Source organism: Mycteria americana, chromosome 1 (genome assembly GCF_035582795.1).
Source record: "Mycteria americana isolate JAX WOST 10 ecotype Jacksonville Zoo and Gardens chromosome 1, USCA_MyAme_1.0, whole genome shotgun sequence".
NCBI lineage: Eukaryota > Metazoa > Chordata > Aves > Ciconiiformes > Ciconiidae > Mycteria > Mycteria americana.
Window position 1 is genome coordinate 219,052,518 of NC_134365.1, and position 19,303 is coordinate 219,071,820.

Below are 19,303 nucleotides of genomic sequence, written 5' to 3' on the forward strand. Positions count from 1 at the left end.
TCCTTGAGGTCTGGTAGGGAGTGCTGCTGACTGCCTGGCACGCCATGGTGTTGGGCGACAGAGCCCAGTGAGCTTAACAGAACAACACACAACACCATACAATATGGACTTGTATGAAAGCAGCCACACTCAGCCCAATGCACAGGACCAAGAGAGGTCTCCCACATCCGTTCAGTGTTAGTGATGCCAGCACCAGGACTTGGTGGACAATTCTCACCCCTCCTGTTGCCACACGCCCAGGCACGTGCTCCTTTGAAGCCTGGATTTTGGAAAGGCACCCCAGGCTCCTTCCTCTGCATCCCCCCCAGTCACAACATGGCTTCAGTCTCCTCTCTGCTGGCGGGTCCCATCTGTGCTCCAAAGCAGGCTGGTCCGCACTGCATGGCATTGGGCAGAAGACGGGACAACCAGCCAGCAGATTAGTACAGCCAACCAAAGATGGAGAAAAGCCCACTGAAATCAAGGGCCTGCCCTCGCTGTGAGTGGTTCAGGTCCAGCTGGGACTCAGAGACGTTTTATACAGCAACACACATAAAAGCACAATAAAATCATTAGCTCTGTCCAACCCTGATGGCCAAGGCCGTGTTTGAATCACAGCTCAACACAGGCTCGGCCTCAGTCTTCCAAGTGTGGGGACTTCAAAACCCCTACATCCATACTGAAGCTTGCAGTAAAGATCCTCCTAGGGTTAATTTGCCTAGACACAGGGGGCAAAAGGAGATAATGCGTCTTCCAAGCTTCACTTCCAGCTGAGCCCATACGTTGGGAAAGATGTGCCTTACGCAGCCTCCAGCAGTCACGGCTCTGGGGGAATCCCCGGGCGAGGGATTGTCCTGCAGGTCGCCCTCAGCCCCGAGTCAGCGTCCAGATACCGGCACGAAATGCAGGATTTTTTTTTCCTTTTTAGTATTTTAAAAAATAAATAGAAGAAGAAACAAAACTTTAAAATTTGTTCTTTAAATATTTCCAGCATTGCACTCTAGCCTGTTCGATCAGTAGTTTGTTTATTCTGATTCCTAGTTAAAATGTGCTCCTCCCAGCCTGCTTTTTCTTTCTGTCCTTCTTAAGAACACAACGTATTCTTTTCTAATATCAAAAACCAAGCCCTGCAGTGTTCATTGGATAGCTTTCCAGCATGGATCGGGGCTCTGTTACTGCTCTTCAAACCTGAAATGCCCATAACCTCACCAAAAGCTGTTAGCATCCCGATAGCTCTCTCTTACTTAAGAAAAAAACAAACCAAACCAAAACAAGCCACACGCACACACACACACAAATCCTCTTTCAAGAGCCTTTGCGATGCCAACCATTGGGTTCAGGCAAACCTCCTGCTGGAGTGTCTTTGCTCAGTCACTGTCTGAGAGCAGTGGTGTCCCCTGGAAACCTTTGAGGTGTCAGATGGAGTCGGGGTGCAGGGTGGGGAGGGAGAACGGGAGGTCAGAGATAGTCGTCTTCGCTGGAAGGGGAGGTGGGATTTGAGCCCTCAAAGTCAGAGTCCAGCGAACTCCCTGATGGTGTTCGGCTCATCTTCCACATCTGGGAGGCAAAGGTTCTCCCCCAGCTGCACGGGTATCCCACAGGCCTCAGCTGGTGAATTAGCCCCATGGCCACCTGCCAGTGGCTTCTTGCAGTTCACTTGCTACCCTTTGCACTCCTCTGTTTGCTCATAGCTGTTAGCATCTGGCTGATGTATGAGGTCAAAAGATCATCCATCTTGTACCCCTGAGGAGGAGAGAGAAGACGTTACCTGCCTTTAGAGCACAGTTTACAGTCTCTGGCTCGTGCCTCCTGAACGCAATGGCTACCAGTTGTTGACTTCCAAGTTTTCAGGTAGATTTTGACCTGTTCCACCATTCTCCTTGGGTGAAATGATACCACCACAAGGAACACAGTCCAAACATAATTTGCAGTGTTGAGATGGAGGAACTTACTGTCCCAGGATGCTGTTGAGGCTAAGGACGTAAGGAGCTTTGGATGGGAACTGGATTTTCAAATGGCCAACAAAATCCTGTATGCCTCAATTAATAACAATCCAGCAGGAATTTTTATCCTTCATGCTTTGGGTTTAAGGTAGTCTAGGAGGAGGTTTGATGCTGTGACTGTTACTAGGGACAAGCTGGGCAAAGGATCTTGGTAAAAGGGCTCGAGTACACCCTGAGCCCACATCTGCTTTAATATGCTTTTCAGTCCAGTGACAGGGAGCAGTGCCTCATGCTCCTGAGATGGCAACGTCCCAAGCACCTCAGGCTTGCTCGTAAGTTGGATGATGGACCAGGTGAGAGCCCTGATCCATTGAGCACAGCCATGGAAAATCCAGAAGGAAAAAACACATCTGGGACTCTTTTAATAGACCACTTTCAGCCCAGAGAATTCCTGAAACACAATTTGCTGGAAGCATTTAATTTTGCCTGCCAAAGTCAGGATTTGGTTTAACTGTGCCCAGTAATCTTTAACACTCCTTACCAGGGACGTCTCGCAGAGCAGCTTGCTTCCTCTCACCAGGTTGCCAATGGTTATATGGAAGTATGTGTTGCCACTGCTCCAGTTGGAGATCTTGGTGAAGGGGTGAGTGATGAGAATATCCTGGTGGGAACACAAGACTGACACTCAACACGCGAGAGCCTCAACTTTCATGAAGGGCTGCGGGGACCTCTCATATCCTTGTTCACTTTCCATCAAAGCAGACCAAGGATGTCTACTGAGATGAGACTGTACCATGGCCTCATGGGAATGGCAGTGAGATACAAGACTCTGGATCCTCCAGTGCTTGTGGAGGACTGCTGTACTAGAATGACCATGTGGCTGGTGGAAGTAACTACTAGGAGCTCATTTACTCCAGCTCCTGTCCTAATGTCTGTGAAAGTATTAAGGAAGGAGTGTGTGCATCCTCCAGTTACAGGGCCCTGACAGTTGATGCTCCCAGTCCATCTCCTCTTGAAAAAGGCTGGGCTGGCTCTGTGCAACAATGAATTTCTGCCTCCAGAAACTTTTCTGGCTATCCAGCCTTTCTAACTAGGTTTAATGAGAACTCCTGAAGTTCTGAAGAACATGTTCTTCGGGATGACCTCTGGGAGGGGTTGGGGAGTGGGCTCAGGAGCATCTGGTGAAGACCTCAGTTTTGCTTACCTTGGTTTTGGGATCGATGAGGCTGACTCCATGCTTATTGATGGCAATTAGAAGGATTTCTGGATAATTTGGCTCTGTAGTTTGCTGTTGGAGATGAGATGAACTGGTTAGGGGATGTGTCATGCAAAATCAGACCCCTTCCTGTTTCCTCTCTCCCTGTCTTCACCTGCCAGCATTTGGTGGCCCATTAACTGCTTTATCCTTTAAAGATAAACATCAAGCTCATTAAGGTACCAGCAATAGTCAGGGCTGTCTAGTCAAGTACAGATCTCCTAAATGCATGATAACCAGTAGGTGAGTCGCTGACAGCATTTAGTTCCTTGCCATTGGCAAGGAAGAGCTGTGACAGGCTGGCAAACCCCAGACATCTCCTTTCCCCTCCAGTCCCTCTGCTCCTCCTCATGCCTGCTGCTGTGGACCTCCAGGCCAAGACTACACTGCTCTGTCCCCTTCGGATCTTTACATTCAGTTTTGTTCCTGCTGGTAAACACTTCTCCCAGCCCTGTGCCAGGAGGACCTTCAATTTGTTCCATTGTTGAGGTAGGGCACAGGGGATAGGGGCTCAGCTCCTGGCCCTGCCACAGATTTCTTGGCTACCAAGTCACTTGTGGTGGAAAAATCACAGGATATAATCAGATCCCTTATGCCATCTAATATGGACATGGCAGAAAAAGAGGTGCCCAAGTTCAAGGAACTGATGAGTCATTTCACAGAATCACAGAATCACAGAATCATATAGGTTGGAAAAGACCTTTAAGATCATCGAGTCCAACCATAAACCTAACACTGCCAAAAATCACCACTACACCATGTCTCTAAGTACCTCATCCAAACGTCCTTTAAATACCTCCAGGGATGGCGACTCAACCACTTCCCTGGGCAGTCTGTTCCAATGCTTGATAACCCTCTCGGTGAAGAAAAATTTCCTAATATCCAGTCTAAACCTCCCCTAGCGCAACTTGAGGCCATTTCCTCTTGTCCTATCCCTTGTTACCTGGGAGAAGAGACCGACCCCCACCTCTCTACACCCTCCTTTCAGGTCGTTGTAGAGAGCGATGAGGTCTCCCCTCAGCCTCCTTTTCTCCAGGCTAAACAGTCCCAGCTCCCTCAGCCGCTCCTCATAAGACTTCTGCTCCAGACCCTTCACCAGCTTCGTTGCCCTTCTCTGTACGCGCTCCAGTACCTCAATATCCCTCTTGTAGTGGGGGGCCCAAAACTGAACACAGTATTCGAGGTGCGGCCTCACCAGTGCCGAGTACAGGGGCACAATCACTTCCCTAGTCCTGCTGGCCACGCTATTTTTGATACAAGCCAGGATGCCATTGGCCTTCTTGGCCGCCTGGGCACACTGCTGGCTCATATTCAGGCGGCTGTCAACCAACACCCCCAGGTCCTTCTCTGCCAGGCAGCTTTCCAGCCACTCTTCCCCAAGCCTGTAGCGTTGCATGGGGTTGCTGTGGCCCAAGTGCAGGACCTTGCACTTGGCCTTGTTAAACCTCATACAATTCACCCCGGCCCATCGATCCAGCCTGTCCAGGTCCCTTTGCAGAGCCTGCCTACCCTCCAGCAGATCAACACTCCCACACAACTTGGTGTCGTCTGCAAACTTACTGAGAGTGCACTCGATCCCTTCGTCCAGATCATTGATAAAGATGTTAAACAGAACTGGCCCCAACACAGAGCCCTGGGGAACACCGCTTGTGACCGGCCGCCAACCAGAGTAAACTCCATTCACCACCACTCTTTGGGCCCGGCCGTCCAGCCAGTTCTTTACCCAGCGAAGAGTACACCCGTCCAAGCCATGAGCAGCCAGTTTCTCCAGGAGAATGCCGTGGGAAACCGTGTCAAAGGCTTTACTGAAGTCTAGATAGACAACATCCACAGCCTTTCCCTCATCCACTAGGCGGGTCACCTTATCATAGAAGGAGATCAGGTTGGTCAAGCAGGACCTGCCTTTCCTGCAACTTTTTCAGCAACTTGTTTCCAGCCCAGGCTCACTGTGTGGTCACTGAGAAGAGGGAGTTGCAATAAGATGTCCAGAGTACTTGGACAGACTTCATGACTACTGGCCTCTACTGCCTTTGATGCCTGGTGCCATGGTGGGTGGTCTGGATTTGGTTCATGTGCATGCGGACACGTCCCTTGGAAAACTGCACGTTCCCCTTTGCCTCGACAAAACAGAAAATTGCTCTTGGCTCTTCATCTGCACAGCTGTGAGTATAGACCCAATGACTGAGATATGCTGAAACTACAGTTCCTCTGTCTGTGTAAAGACTCAGGGCAGCAACAAATGAGCATATGGGCCCTTTACTGACGGAGAGTCTCACACCCTTTCCCTGCTTCATCAGGGTTGTCCCAGTCTGGTCCAGACACTGGGACAACCCTGTATACCTGGAACCCCTCTGTGATACGGGGCTCCTGACCTTGGCTCAAAGCTGCCAGAGAACCCCCAAGAAGGGCAGGTACCTTCACTTCAAAGAATGCTGATCCGAACGTAGGCCACTTGAAGATAATCTTTAGGAAGGCAAGTTTGGCTTCTTCTCTTGTTTTGCCCGCGTGCTTATTGTAGTATGCCACGATGGACTGCAACAGAGAACACAACATAGCTGGAGGGTTTGCACTGCCTAGCGCCAGGGATGTTTGCAGGGAAGGAGCATCAGTCCCACAAAGACGGTTGGTTCTAGTCTCTGCTCCAATGAATACTTCACAAAAATGCTGGCTGGTCACTGGAGCAGGGCCTAGAACCAAGGCAAGTCCTTCTTTCTTTAGATGAGCTGTGCTGGTGACTCCATTAAAAGGATTGTCAGTTTTGATCCTCCAATTTATGCAGCAGAGGAGACTGAGAGACCTTCAACCCAGAGAAGCCGATAGCTCACTAGTTAGGCATATGGCTGAGTTCAAGTCCCAGGAAACAGAAAGGACTTATAAGACTTTTTCTTGGCATTGAGCCACCTATGTTATTTTATGGCTTTAGACCTGTCTGTACCTGTGCCACAGCTCTCCCTGTGTAAAGCAGGGAGAATTACCCCTCTACTCAGTCGTCTGCCTTAAACAACAGACCTTTACATGAGACCGTCTCCCAGCATGTGTCCGTATGGTGCTGCATCCGCCACTACGGCCACAGCCACGTGCAGCGCAAACAAAACCCACTGCAAGGCACGCGTGTATGAACACGCATGTACGCTTTCTCCTCTTGGTGATGTTGGGGAGGCTGCAGCTTGCTAAGGCTCAAGAGGAACATGGGCCACCCATTCTGGCAGCCCCACTTCAACACTGAACATCAGACAAGCCACCCAAGAGGCTGGGCTTCCCCCAGCCAGGCCTGGCATATGACTCAAGCTGTGGTTTTACCCTTTTCCAGTCATCTGGAGAGAGCTGCCGGATGAGGTCCTGAGGCACCAACTCCTTCAAGAGCTTGGGAATGCTGGGAAAATAGGACTTGTCATCCTCAAACTTCACCCGGTAGATGAGAGCCGCTAGCTGCAGGACCTCTTCCCGTGTGCACTTGTGGTAGCCACGCAGGTACTTCGGTAACTCCTGCATGGAGGAAAGAACAAGTCAGAGATAGAGGGGATGACCACAGACCTTCATCCTCAGATGTTAAACAGAGTTTGTGGAGGTCTCCAGCCCCTGGCTAAGATGCTCTGCCCTGGGAACATGTGTAGCGGTTGTGCTGAGTGTGGTGGAGAGGCAGCTGCTCAGCTGAGACCACACCAGATGTTTAAAGATCCTCTCTGGTCTAAAACAGTTTCCTGTTATGTGGCACAGGGAGGTTCCTGTGTTAGCTATCAAGTGTGTGAACCTACAGGCTTGCTCACCCTCCCTCATCCTAGGAAATCCACCCCTAGTAATGGTCACTTGGAATTGAATGGGTTTTCTGCTTTTTTTACAATTTTAAAAATCTGTTCCCTCATTACCCAAAGTGTCTGAAAATGTGTCAAGTGACTAACTCAAGCACTAAGGGATACAGTCATATTGGGATAACCACTTTATGCAGGCAAGAACACAGGGAGTGTATGTGTGCATGAGAGAGCACTTTGGGACATGAAGGTGTCTCTTCTATCCCAGAAGAAACAAGAGCAGAAGAACTGTAACTTCTTACCTGACTGCTGGGACTGTCACAGCTCATCTCCATGAATGGAGGTGGCTGAAAACCCTCAGGATGCTTCTGCATTCAGCTTCTCCCATTTCTTGCTGCCCACCCAAGAACAGCTGGCCCAAATCCCAGCTGAGCTGGTTACCCTAAAGTGCGTGAAGGCTGCTCCTCACCGTGCAACCCAACAGTGCTCTTTGTAGTGCTCTATTTAAGGCAGGACTTCTTTTTATTTAATGCAAGACTTCATCCATCTGCAGAGTCTTTCTAACCCATTCCTAATTCATCCCAAGTCTCCACTACTATTGCAGGCTCCCAGAGTACCTGGTAATAGTGGAAGATTGAGTCTGCCATCGAGTCCTTTCCAGGCGTTGTGTTGGTCCATAGCTTCTTCATGAAGAACACTTGGTAGGTGAGGGAAGGCACTATACCTGTGCAAAGGAAGCAGGGAGTGGATATGTCAAAGCAATGCTGTGAGCATCAGCTGGCAATCGATCGCTGTCCCTGCAAGCCAGTGGTGCCCATGTGCCGTCACAACCTGCAGGGACAGGGGCACTGGCAAGACTCTGACCTTGCAGAGAAAACCACATCTTTCCCTTGCAAAGCTTTCATAAAATGGAAAGAGTGTCTGGATTCATTCGCATGGCTCTACTTCAATGGTAAAGCTCACGTCTAATGCAGAGGAATTGCACCCTGGAGTCACCTGGGTCTTGCAGCCACTGATACATTTGGCGGAGCCGCAGCCAGCTCTGCTGCGGACGTGGGCAGCAAGGCGAGATGAATCCCACCACTGAAACCTCCCCATGGGCCGGCCCTGGAGAGCTGCCCACCAGCAGGTGCTCCTTGCAGGGGCCAGGGCTAGCCCTGGAGCAGAGGTCTTGCTGCTCCCGGACAGGTCATCTCCCAGATGCTGTCCGCAGGGCTGGTGCAGATAGCACACCCACACTAGTGTGGCCCAACAGACGTGGCAGACTGTGTGCTCAATCTTGTTTGAAAAGGCTGGAGAGCTCTAGGAGGGCTCTGTATGACCCACAATAGAGAAAAGACACTGTTACCATCTTTTGCTGGCCTTGCTTTCTTTATCCAGTCTGTCAGGTGTCTCACAAAGTCAAAGAAGAAATCTCCCTCGGGCACACTGATGACCTGGGGGACACAGCACATGGTTACAAAGGCTGAGCAAGTGGCAAGAGGCCACAGGCAGGGTTGGCCATTACCCCATCTCCTGTAGTTGTTGCTCACTGCTTTGTCCCGGTTGCGCTGATGTGTTACAAACTGCTGACGTGAGAAAGCCACTGCCAGCACCTTGCTGCAGGCTCTGTCTCTAATTTCACCCATTACTCCTTATTGCAGCTTCCTGTTTCACCAGAGCAATTAATTTCCCTTCATGATGACTATCTCCATAGATTTCTCCCAGTTGCCTGAGGCAGCTCTAAGCTGCACGTTTTTCTTACTTAGTCCTTTCTTATAAACCCGACTCAGCAACAGGCTAGGAGAGCTTTGCCTGCCGTCCTTTGGGATGATTGCTGTAAGTCAGGGCTGTGGGACTGCAAATCCCACCTGTAGCAGGTTGGGTCTGACTTAGAAACGTCACACTGCTGGCAGAGAAATGCATCTCACCTGTGAGGGTGCAGATAGCTCTGGCTCCACCAATGTGTACCCACTGGCAGGTGGGTCACCCCAAGTGCCTCGGGGCTACCCCAGCCTCTGGGTGGGTCACTCACCTTGTCGGAGATTTTGACAAAGAGGCTGAAGCCCTCAGAGGACTTTAGGAGCAGCCTGTTGGAGATGTTCTGGCAGAAGTCCTTGGCTTTTGTGCTGGACTCCACCTCAAATGCCTACAAAGAAAGGAAGATCCTCACCACCTCTACCTCAAGGTTAACTTCCACTTTATTCTCTCTTTGAGGAACTCAGACACATGAAGGGATTTAGGTGCCCACCACCAATGAAATCAGTGACATTGTAGATTGTGGCTCTGGGCACGGGAAGGGGCATTTGCAGATGCTCAGCCAGTTTTGCTCTGCCCACTTAAAGAGATTCAGTTCATAGCAGTTTAAGGAATTTAAGCTTCTGACCACCACATGCATGACTGTGTTAGCCTGAACCACCAGACCACCAGGACCCATATTCCATATCCCGCAAGAGACCAGTCTGGAGCTCAGTGCTGCTGCTGTTCAGCAGCCCTTTGGTGCAGATGCATGTTGTACCAGGGTTGATGCTCCTCTGCTAGTCCACCTGTGTGACTGCCATGGCCAAAAGGATCACAGCAAACCCATTCAAGTGCAGAAGTCCCCATTGCCTCTTTCTACTGGCTCTCACACAGATGCATGTGTATAAAGCAGTGTCACGCTTATTGCTGGTCACGTAGAAAAAATGCTCAAAGTGATGAGAAATCTCAGCAGTTCTCTCCACTCTCCGTTACAGATAAACAAGGGCACGCACAGCTGCTGCAGAGGAATCATCCTTTTCCTTCCATGGGTGTGCACTGCTTTATGCATAAACCCACTTGGAAATACAGGAACTTAGTTGTGCCCAAGGGCACAAGGGCAGAGCGAGATGTGAGCCTCACAGGAAGACTAATCAGTAGCATGAGACAGCAGTATCTGCAAGGACATGCATATCTGCTCTGGCATTGATATAACTAGCTGGCTTATTAGCGTGTAAGATGTTTAATGAGAGGTTCCTGAGTGCACGTATGATTTCTGTGTCACCTCAGGTCAGAAGGTATAATTTCAGTTACCTACTTGCCAGTGCTACCAGTCTGCTCAGTCCCCGGGGAGCCCCATCATGGTACCCCGCTGGGTATAATCGGGTGGACAATATCTGTTGGTCTAGGCTGTAAATAACTGATATCCAAGGCTTGGGAACCACTGAGAGTGAATGGAGATGAACCCACCCAGTTTTCTTCTTTCTGCGGTCATACTGTAAAGTCTCCAGTGAAGACCAGCACAGCACCCACATCATGAAGAAGGGGAATTGCAGTAAATCAAACCCCTGAGCTGGTCAGGGTAGGTAAGGATGGGTTTTCCTTATACTGCTCTTGTCCAGAGTCTTCTGGGAAGGCTGAGTTTTTCTGAACCAGAACCAATATTAGCCTCTTCTGAGATTTTCGTAAGAAAATTGACATCCATCCTGTCAGAAAAGAAGAATTCCTTCTCCCCCATTTACCTCATCGGTGTCATCAGGGAAGTAGACCTTGTGGAAAATTTGGGTGGTTTTGTGTTGAATGGCTTCCACTTCTACCAGATGAGGTGGGTACTTCCTGGATCCATTCCTGAAAAACAGGAGGTGGCAAGTGCCACAGCATCAAAGCAAGAATCCTTTGTTTAAATCTTCCATTTTTATACATATTCTTTTATGAGTAACTTTGGCTACTTTCTTATTATTAGGTTTTCCCCCTGCTAAAAAGAAGAAAGAAAAAATGTAATGGGTAATGTGTATTTGCTTAGGTTGTAGATGACTTAAATGGAGCTGGCAGGACAAAGGCAACTTAATTAATCTCTATTTTTCCCCAGAGAGTTTACTGGTGACATTTTCTACCTGGTGTCCCTTTTGCTCAGCTTGGTTGAATGCAAAGAGAAGCTGTGAGCTTTCACTGTCCCCCCAACCACCCCTATATCTCCTACTCATATTTTCTCATGCATATTTGGATGCTGTGGCATGGTCAGGACTAGGAGGTCGTTTGGTGCTGTACCTCAGAGCCTTCTGGAGTCTCTGGATGCAGTCTGCCGCCAAGGGGTGATGTTTCCGGGACTGCAGGAACCTCTGGACATGGGGCAGGAGGATGTTACTTGGAGGGAAAAGGCCTGTACACAACCACAACAGCTCCCAGCCTTTCTCTTCACTGTACCTACACGAGGAGAGACCCAGGAGGAAAAAAATCACTCACGGCATGGACACTTCAGATCTGCTTTGCCCAACACAGGCTAGTGCATTTGGGCCAAGAAGAACGAACGATTCTTACTTGATGTGGTTGTCCGTGAGCTGCTTGAGGGTCTGGCAGTAGATTTCATCCTTCAGGGGTTCGGCTTTCAAGGCACCTTCAAATATTTGGTCTGTCAGCTCATTGACCGAGCGGGTCCTTTTGGATGGGTAGTCACCCATATACTTCAGCACTGGTGGGAGGCAGGAGTCAAGGATCAGCTAACCGGGATGTTTGGAGAAACCCTTCTGTTGATGATGTGATTAAAGACATCCTACACATGACTACAAAAGTGGTTGCAATTTGGTGGAGTGTATGGTAAAAACTTTAAATTACTTCAGGAGATATCCAGTGAGCTCTCTCCTTTTATTATGCATCATTTCAGGTTGAAAGAATTGCTTTGGGGTCAGGATGCGTAGACCTAAGAAAGCTGCGTGTGATCACGTGTTACCTGACCACGCATACAGGTACCACTGTAAAAGAGAAGATTTTCAGCTGTGTCAGATACCAGTGGAGCTGCAGTACCATAAACCAAATGACAGCCTTCACCGTCATGCCATATTGCAACTACTCTGCTTGAGAACAGGCCGCAGTTTTCTGAATTAACATGTGTAACACAGCAAAAGGAAAAGGGCTTCCCCAGACAGTGAAAGGATATCAATGAAGGCCATGCAGGCTTCTTGGGACAGCTCCTCACTGCCCAGGATCTTCTTCAGCAATGGCTGTTTGATGGGCTCACGGGTGTAACACCACAGCTTGTCCTTTCCGCGGCTCTTGGTGATCATGACCCGGCTCAGGGTGTGCTTGGGAGGTGGCCTGGTGGCAAAGGCAAAGCAAGAGGAAAGGTGGAAAGGTTACAGACGTAAAAAGGACAGCTTGCGGCCAACGTTTCACTTGGGAAGGTTGTTCACAGCTCCTGGCTAATGAACTCTTACACCAAATGGATATTCACAGTTTAGCAAGTATCCAGCTCCACTTCCGCCCAAAGATACTATTTGTACTTTCCTAGGGCTCAGAAAAGTCCCTTATGGACCCTGCCCAAGTACTGACACCAAGACAACCTTCTCTACCCCAAAAAAAACATAAGAGGAAGGATGATGGCGATGGATGGTCAGGGCAGCAACACTGAAAGAATATTGCCTAGCAGAACAAGCCTACCAGGCTGAAGACTTCCCAGATCCTCTGATCTGGTCTGTCTGTTTCTGTTTGGATTGCCAGCCCATCTGAACAGGAGTGGGAGTTTTGGGATCAGTCTGGTCAGCAATGGTGCACATTTAAATCTTTGGAGCTGAGATGAAAATGTCCACACTTAATTCAACTGCTGCCTATATGGTCTGAGGCTGTGTACGGGATCACAGAAAAGGAATATCAGACCACTAAGCACAGCCTCCCACATAATACCAAATTTCACACTGTTAACACCTGTGCTGAGCCAATCTGAAGAAATTCTGCATAAAATCTTCTCTGTGGAAAACCTACAGCTCAAATGCCATGACCTAAACTGGAGGTTGCAGTTGTACAAAGTCACACAAAGGGACGTGTAGAGTCTTTTCCAGTAGCCAAACATTTCCTGATTCCCAAGCTACCAGGACATGTATTCCTACTCCTATAATTTTTGAAGATGGTTTAAAAAAATCACCTAAAATAATCATAGGAAAATTCCTCCAAGGTGTATGGCTTCACCCTCTCTTCACTGTCTGAAATTGCCAGCTGAGAGGTTCTGATAACATCTTGTCGTTGGTCAGGGGTCATCGTGACCAGTGCCTGTGAGATGAAAAGGTCTCTGTCACCCGGTATATTTGATATAATATACATCTGATGTATTCAGAGAGAGGAAGCAGATACAAAATGAAAAGAAGAACAGTGAGTGAGTAAGAATAACCCATTAATTCCTGTTAATAGTCAGTAAGAACGGTGCAATTGTCATTTCTCTGTGCTGTTCTCAGTCACTAATGCAAGGAATAACAAATGTTTCCATAGTGTGGATCATTTCCTAATGAAGATAATGTGCTTTTGGTCCTACAGCTCCGTATGTGAATGTGCCCACCAACCCCAAATACACCTACAAGTAATCGGGCCAGCTAGAGGGATGTAGCAGGATTCATGGATATTCCAAGTCACAAGCCTGTGGTGTTCAAAGACCAGAGAAAAGGCTGAGATCAGTTCTGCCTTGGACAACTTGTCACGTCTCAGCCACTCTGGCATCCACCTTATTGTCAGGGAGACTCTGGCCAGATCTAAGCTCTTCAGAAAGGCTTTGACTTCCTTGGGCTTTGTATCAAGTTGTGCCATTCTGTAAGACAACTTACCACGATCTCCAGCGGAGGCATGGTGACTGTAGGCAAGACGTAGACAGAATCAGTTGGGAAATCCCCTCTCTGCTTGGTCCGTTCATTGAACCCGTTAGCCCACCCCGAGTTCATCACATGTTCTCCTGTGTCCTGGTCCAGAACTATAAGGTCTCCTTTGAGGAAGCTGAGGAACCCAGATTCTTCTCCCACTGCAAGAACAACCATTAGTTTGATTTTTTTTTCCAAATCCCTTTGCAGCAATTAATCTATCTATATGTTTGCCACTGGGCTGGGCCATTTACTTACCAGGGTTTGGGTTATCTTGGAGAGTGACCACATACTTGGATCTTTTCCTTAGTCCTTCAAGGAAGGTCACCACCAGGTCCCGGATATCCTCTGCATTGTTGGAGGTGAAAGTGTATTCATCACCTTTAATGGTGGCCAAGGTGAAACTCTGCCCTTGCAGCTTTCCCCCCCTGGGATATATTTTTATAGGAGACATAAACAGGAAAGATAATGGCATCAAGAGGCAAAGCCTGGAAAAAGACTGTTTTAGGGTGAGATCACCAGCTAAGTCTTACCTGCTGCTTGACACAGCTGTGATCTCTGGGAAAGAGAGCTCTAAGAGAACCTGCTCCTGTTCATCCACAAAGTACACCCCTGTCCAGTTGACAGCTACAATCACATCATTTTTAGGCAGGCTTGGCCCTGGATTGAAGACAAGACATACAATCTGTTCATTAAGGGTCTTAGGATATAGAAAATGTGTGCATTTCAAAGGAGAATGCAACGGTTAAGAAACTCTGTTATTTTTAGTAAGAGAAATAGTGGCAGACTCATAGCTTAAGCTAATCAGGATGCACCAAAAAATAAAGTATCTAAAAAAGACCAGCTAGATGGTTCATTACGTCTTCTGGTCTGTGGAGTCCCTATCTCTTCTTCCTTTTGCTTTGGAGCATCCTGTGCTCCGGGGATGTGCTCTGCTGACTCACCTGAGAATTTGAAGGCTTCATAAAACCGAGAAAACAGCAAAGGCCACTTGAAACGTGCAAAATCCACTACCTCTTCCTTGACTTTTTTGGGGTCTGCCCTCTTCTGAGTATAAATTCCCTACAGACAAAGCAAATTACAACCAACATGAAGCACAAATCCAGTTATAGCCAGGAAAAGAGCAAACAAAACCAGTTACACAGAATCACACACAATCGTATAGGTTGGAAAAGACCTTTAAGATCATCGAGTCCAACCGTAAACCTAACACTACCAAGACCACCACTACACCATGTCCCTCAGCACCTCATCCAAACGTCTTTTAAATACTTCCAGGGATGGTGACTCAAGCACTTCCCTGGGCAGCCTCTTCCAATGCTTGATAACCCTTTCAGTGAAGAAAAATTTCCTAATATCCAGTCTAAACCTCCCCTGGCACAACTTGAGGCCATTTCCTCTCATCCTATCACTTGTTACCTGGGAGAATCATTGAAGAGAGAATTCATGTCAGCTGAAGGTCTTGAAACTAATATTAATTTAGGTCTCAATGAAGCTAAGAGCCAAAGTCCTACAGGAACAAGTAATAGGTTGGACAAAGTCCTAGCAAAATTTTGGTTCTCACTTCAGGGAATAATTCAACTCTGAGAAGGCTGGGCAAGCATCTAGAGTGACCAGTCTGAGTGGCATTCATCTCAGCTAACTTTGGGTTTCCCTAAGGTAAGTGTCTACCTTTCAGCTTGACAGTCCTTCAGCTGGAAACAGACACTCAACAACCCTTAAGCACAGACATCTAGCTTCATTTAGGACATCCTCAGATACCTGATACTTCTGCGTGTAGCTGACAGGCTGATGGAGGACCTGCAGGATCCAACTGAATTGCATCCCTGGGTCTTTATTGACAGTAATGGGGAGGTGAGACTCCTAACACACATGGAGATGCTTATATTTTAGGGGTCTTAATCTGAAGCTGGCTCCTGCTGTTAAATGAATGCCAATTCTCATGCCTAGATGACCAACCCTCACGGCTGGTCATGAGTTATGGGTAATGAGTTATGGAAGGTGTTGCTGTGGGAGGGTGTCACAAATGTTCTTATGGAAGTCAGGGAGGTTTTATACAATGCCTGGCACAATAAGTTCCTGACATTGCCTGGAGACATGAACTGCCACTGTAATACAACCAATAACACCACAATCCTGTGTACCAGGAACGAAACCCCACAGATGGCATTTTGCTTCTCATAGTGAATCTCTGCAGGTTGTCTTCTGTCAGATCTTGCCTCAAAACCAGTAGTAAAGCTGAATTCGACTAGTACAAAACCTGCCCTTTCTCTCTGATTTAGCTTCAGGCCAGGCTAATAGCTGAGCTATGATGTCTGACATACATTTAGAAGGCACACAAAGCTACTGAAGCATGCCTTGGTCCTGGCCAGGTGATCTATTGTCCCCACCTTTTTATGTGCAGCTATAATGAGCTGAGCCCATTTTTCCACTGTTTTCGAAGCTGTGATCTCTCTGTCCGGGATGTAGGATGGAATTAGATTTAGCAGCCTTTCCAGTACCATCTCTGACCCATAGTCCACATAGTACTGCTGGGAAGCCAATTCTGCCAGATCTTCTTCCTGTGGGAGCCAAACAAGCCAAGTTAATGCTGTTACCAGGCCATCACCTCAACATCCATCCTCCATCACTCAAGGAGCAATGCACTGTTGCTTCAGATTGGCATGGGGATGCTTCCTTTCAGCAGAACTTCACCAGTGCTTTTTGCACATCTAAAGTTCAGGAGACTGACCACTAAAAGCTATGATTAAGCCTTAACATGGTCAGTGACCAGCACCATGCAACCCTGTACTGTGTGTGAACATAGAATCATAGAATCATTTAGGTTGGAAAAGACCTTTAAGATCATTGAGTCCAACCGTAAAAACATGTTTGTCCCAGTCTTTCCTTGCAGTTCAGTCTGCTTCTGATGCCTGCAGTCAGCAGTGGGTGATTTTGCTATGGTAGATGGATTTTAATGCTTGAAAACTGCATGTATCAATCATTTCCCATACTTGAGAAGCCCAGCAACTGAAGCACCTGTGCATAATGCAGAACTGTAAAATGTCCTTCAGTGCAGCTACCTTCCAAGCACTTTGGTGTAAAATAATAGAGCTACTGAGATGATAATAGCACAAGGAGGCCACGAGGAAGAGAAGGGGAGGAAGAAATGGCAGGACTTCTGATAGGATAAGAGAGCTGCTGTTAATGCAATGTAGATGGGAAAAATGACTTAGTTCCCAAGGTGACTGAACTCTACCGGACCACAGGAGAATGATTAGGTGTTGGGGAAGAGAGATATCTTCAATTTGACACCTGGATGATTTTGAACACAAGCGAAAAAAAATGTGATGGACATTGTCAGAGATTTTGATGTTTCTCGAGATGCTCGTTTCAGCAACACTGGAATAATTCTGTAAGCTCCCAGAGACTCTAGCAGCATAGGTTTCTGCTGCCAGTGGCCCTTCAGCATATGGCAGCATTATCACAAGTGGTTTTCCCCAGGGCTCAGTCTTGTTTAATATCTTTATCAATGATCTGGATGAGGAGATTGAGTGAGCCCTCAGTAAGTTTGCAGATGGCACCAAGTTGTGTGGGAGTGTTGATCTGCTGGAGGGTAGGAAGGCTCTGCAGAGGGACCTGGACAGGCTGGATCGATGGGCTGAGGCCAATTGTATGAGGTTTAACAAGGCCAAGTGTTGGGTCCTGCACTTGGGTCACAGCAACCCCATGCAACGCTACAGGCTTGGGGAAGAGTGGCTGGAAAGCTGCCTGGTGGAAAAGGACCTGGGGGTGCTGGTTGACAGCTGGCTGAATATGAGCCAGCAGTGTGCCCAGGTGGCCAAGAAAGCCAACAGCATCCTGGCTTGTATCAGGAATAGCGTGGCCAGCAGGACTAGGGAAGTGATCGTGTCTCTGTACTCGGCACTGGTGAGGCCGCACCTCAAATACTGTGTTCAGTTTTGGGCCCCTCGCTACAAGAAAGACGTTGAGGTCCTGGACCGTGTCCAGAGAAGGGCAACGGAGCTGGTGAAGGGTCTGGAGCACAAGGCTGATGGGGAGCGGCTGAGGGACCTGGGCTTGTTTAGCCTGGAGAAAAGGAGGCTGAGGGGAGACCTTATCGCTCTCTTCAACTACCTGAAAGGAGGTTGTAGAGAGGTGGGGGTCAGTCTCTTCTCCCAGGTAACAAGCGATAGGACGAGAGGAAATGGCCTCAAGTTGCGCCAGGGGAGGTTTAGATTGGATATTAGGAAAAATTTCTTTACTGAAAGGGTGGTCAAACATTGGAACAGGCTGCCCAGAGAAGTGGTTGAGTCACCATCCCTGAAGGAGTTCAAAAGACGTGTAGGTGTGGCACCTAGAGACATGGTTTAGTAGACATGGAGGTGTTGGGTTGACAGTTGGACTAGATGATCTTAGAGGTCTTTTCCAACCTTACTGATTCTATGATTCTATGATTATTGGATTTGTTTTGCGTGGCAGAGACCTGGGTATCCTGAAAAGCATCTCTCATTTTTAAGGCTTAGCAGGATTCACCAAACAGGATACTGCTGTGTACTCCTGATCTGGTGATCTGGTTACAGACTACCTGTGGCCCTCCAAACTGAGGCTGATGGATGAAGTGGCTGTTCACTCTCCCATCCAAAATTCACCAGGAGAGAGTGCTCATACACCACATGGGAGCATCCGGTCTGTCCCCAGGCAAGAGGATCTGATTCCTGTAGCTACTGTTTCCCAAGTGAATACCATAATCCTCAAGCTAGCAGGTGTTCAGGGAGGAAGATTTCTCATCCCCTTTGGTGAAACCTGTTTCACCATGTCGAGGATACACGTTGGACCAGACCAGTAGCTGCTGAGGTCACATACCTTATCACACCGGTACTCCCCAAACTTCACCCCTCGCACGATCTGTTGGTAAATGAGATTGGTGGCCACATTGTCCTCACTCGGGTTGTGCCAAGGAGTGAAGATCTCCTTCCTGAAGAAGAGCCGCCACGGCGCGTTGCGCTCCTGCGCTCCCTGCTCTTTGGCGTACTGCTCGCACTGAGACACAGCGTCCATCACGTGGTCATTGCCGCTCCCCAGTGAGGAGACCTAGTCAGGGCAGAGGCAAATGTGGCATTCACCCAACTAAATGTTGACCTCTCTAGGTAGAGATATCTATCTCTGAGTCACTCATCCAGGCTTCCTTTATAATCAAAATAAATCAAAGTATCTATCTCCACTAGCCAGTCAAGATTGAATAGGTCTACAGCATAGCGGGGTGAGCCATTTTGTTTTGAGCCACAATTTCCCATCCAGAATGAATGGAGAACATCAGCATGAATTAGCAAAGCCAACAGTCCCATTACAAAGTATTGTTTATTCATACTGTGCTTTGAAACACCCCGTTTCAAAGTCATGGACTTGGATCCAACCATGCTAAGCATCAGACAAACCCAGAATAAAAAGCCTGTCCTGTTCCAGATTTATTACCTCTCTCTTCTCACTGTGGTCTGGCACGAGGCCCTAAAGCCCTGTGTCTCCTCAGAGTGAACATCCCTGGATGAATGTCTCCTCAAAAAAGACCAAGAAGATGGAGTATAAACCATTTTCTTCTCCACCCACAGGCAGAGGTGGCCACATCTGCAGGTGAGAATATACTTCATCCTCTTACACAGCAGCTATAGGAATAATTCTGTTTTATTGGCTGGCAGCTGTTGTCTCTCACATGATTAAGTTTTATCCTAGGTCTGTTTTCCCTTCTCATTTACGCTCACCTTTATTTTTATGGAATTTCTGAAAAAAGATGTTTTTAGGTTAAATAAACCAGGTTAAATGCTAATGCAGGTATGGCAGTTTGGATTT

General features: G+C 48.0%; 1 protein-coding gene across 2 annotated transcripts in view; it reads right to left on the minus strand.

The window, feature by feature from the left end:
* Positions 1-1,627: 1,627 nt before the first annotated feature.
* The window catches only part of MYO7A (myosin VIIA), a 64,535-nt gene continuing 46,859 nt past the window's right edge, over positions 1,628-19,303 (minus strand). The window contains exons 29-47 of one of the 2 annotated variants that reach the window (XM_075492037.1): positions 18,323-18,550; positions 15,868-16,038; positions 14,422-14,539; positions 14,011-14,137; positions 13,736-13,905; positions 13,448-13,638; positions 12,778-12,902; positions 11,797-11,954; positions 11,181-11,334; positions 10,911-11,066; positions 10,385-10,490; positions 8,941-9,054; positions 8,275-8,362; positions 7,544-7,650; positions 6,478-6,663; positions 5,599-5,709; positions 3,127-3,210; positions 2,464-2,583; positions 1,628-1,722 (exon numbers count right to left, since the gene is read on the minus strand). In XM_075492037.1, the coding sequence (XP_075348152.1) occupies positions 1,633-1,722; positions 2,464-2,583; positions 3,127-3,210; positions 5,599-5,709; positions 6,478-6,663; positions 7,544-7,650; positions 8,275-8,362; positions 8,941-9,054; positions 10,385-10,490; positions 10,911-11,066; positions 11,181-11,334; positions 11,797-11,954; positions 12,778-12,902; positions 13,448-13,638; positions 13,736-13,905; positions 14,011-14,137; positions 14,422-14,539; positions 15,868-16,038; positions 18,323-18,550 (2,604 nt within the window). In that variant the 3' untranslated portion in view covers positions 1,628-1,632. Of the gene's footprint in view, positions 1,723-2,463; positions 2,584-3,126; positions 3,211-5,592; positions 5,710-6,477; positions 6,664-7,543; positions 7,651-8,274; positions 8,363-8,940; positions 9,055-10,384; positions 10,491-10,910; positions 11,067-11,180; positions 11,335-11,796; positions 11,955-12,777; positions 12,903-13,447; positions 13,639-13,735; positions 13,906-14,010; positions 14,138-14,421; positions 14,540-15,867; positions 16,039-18,322; positions 18,551-19,303 lie in introns of both variants that reach the window. The other variant, XM_075492036.1, reaches the window with a different exon arrangement.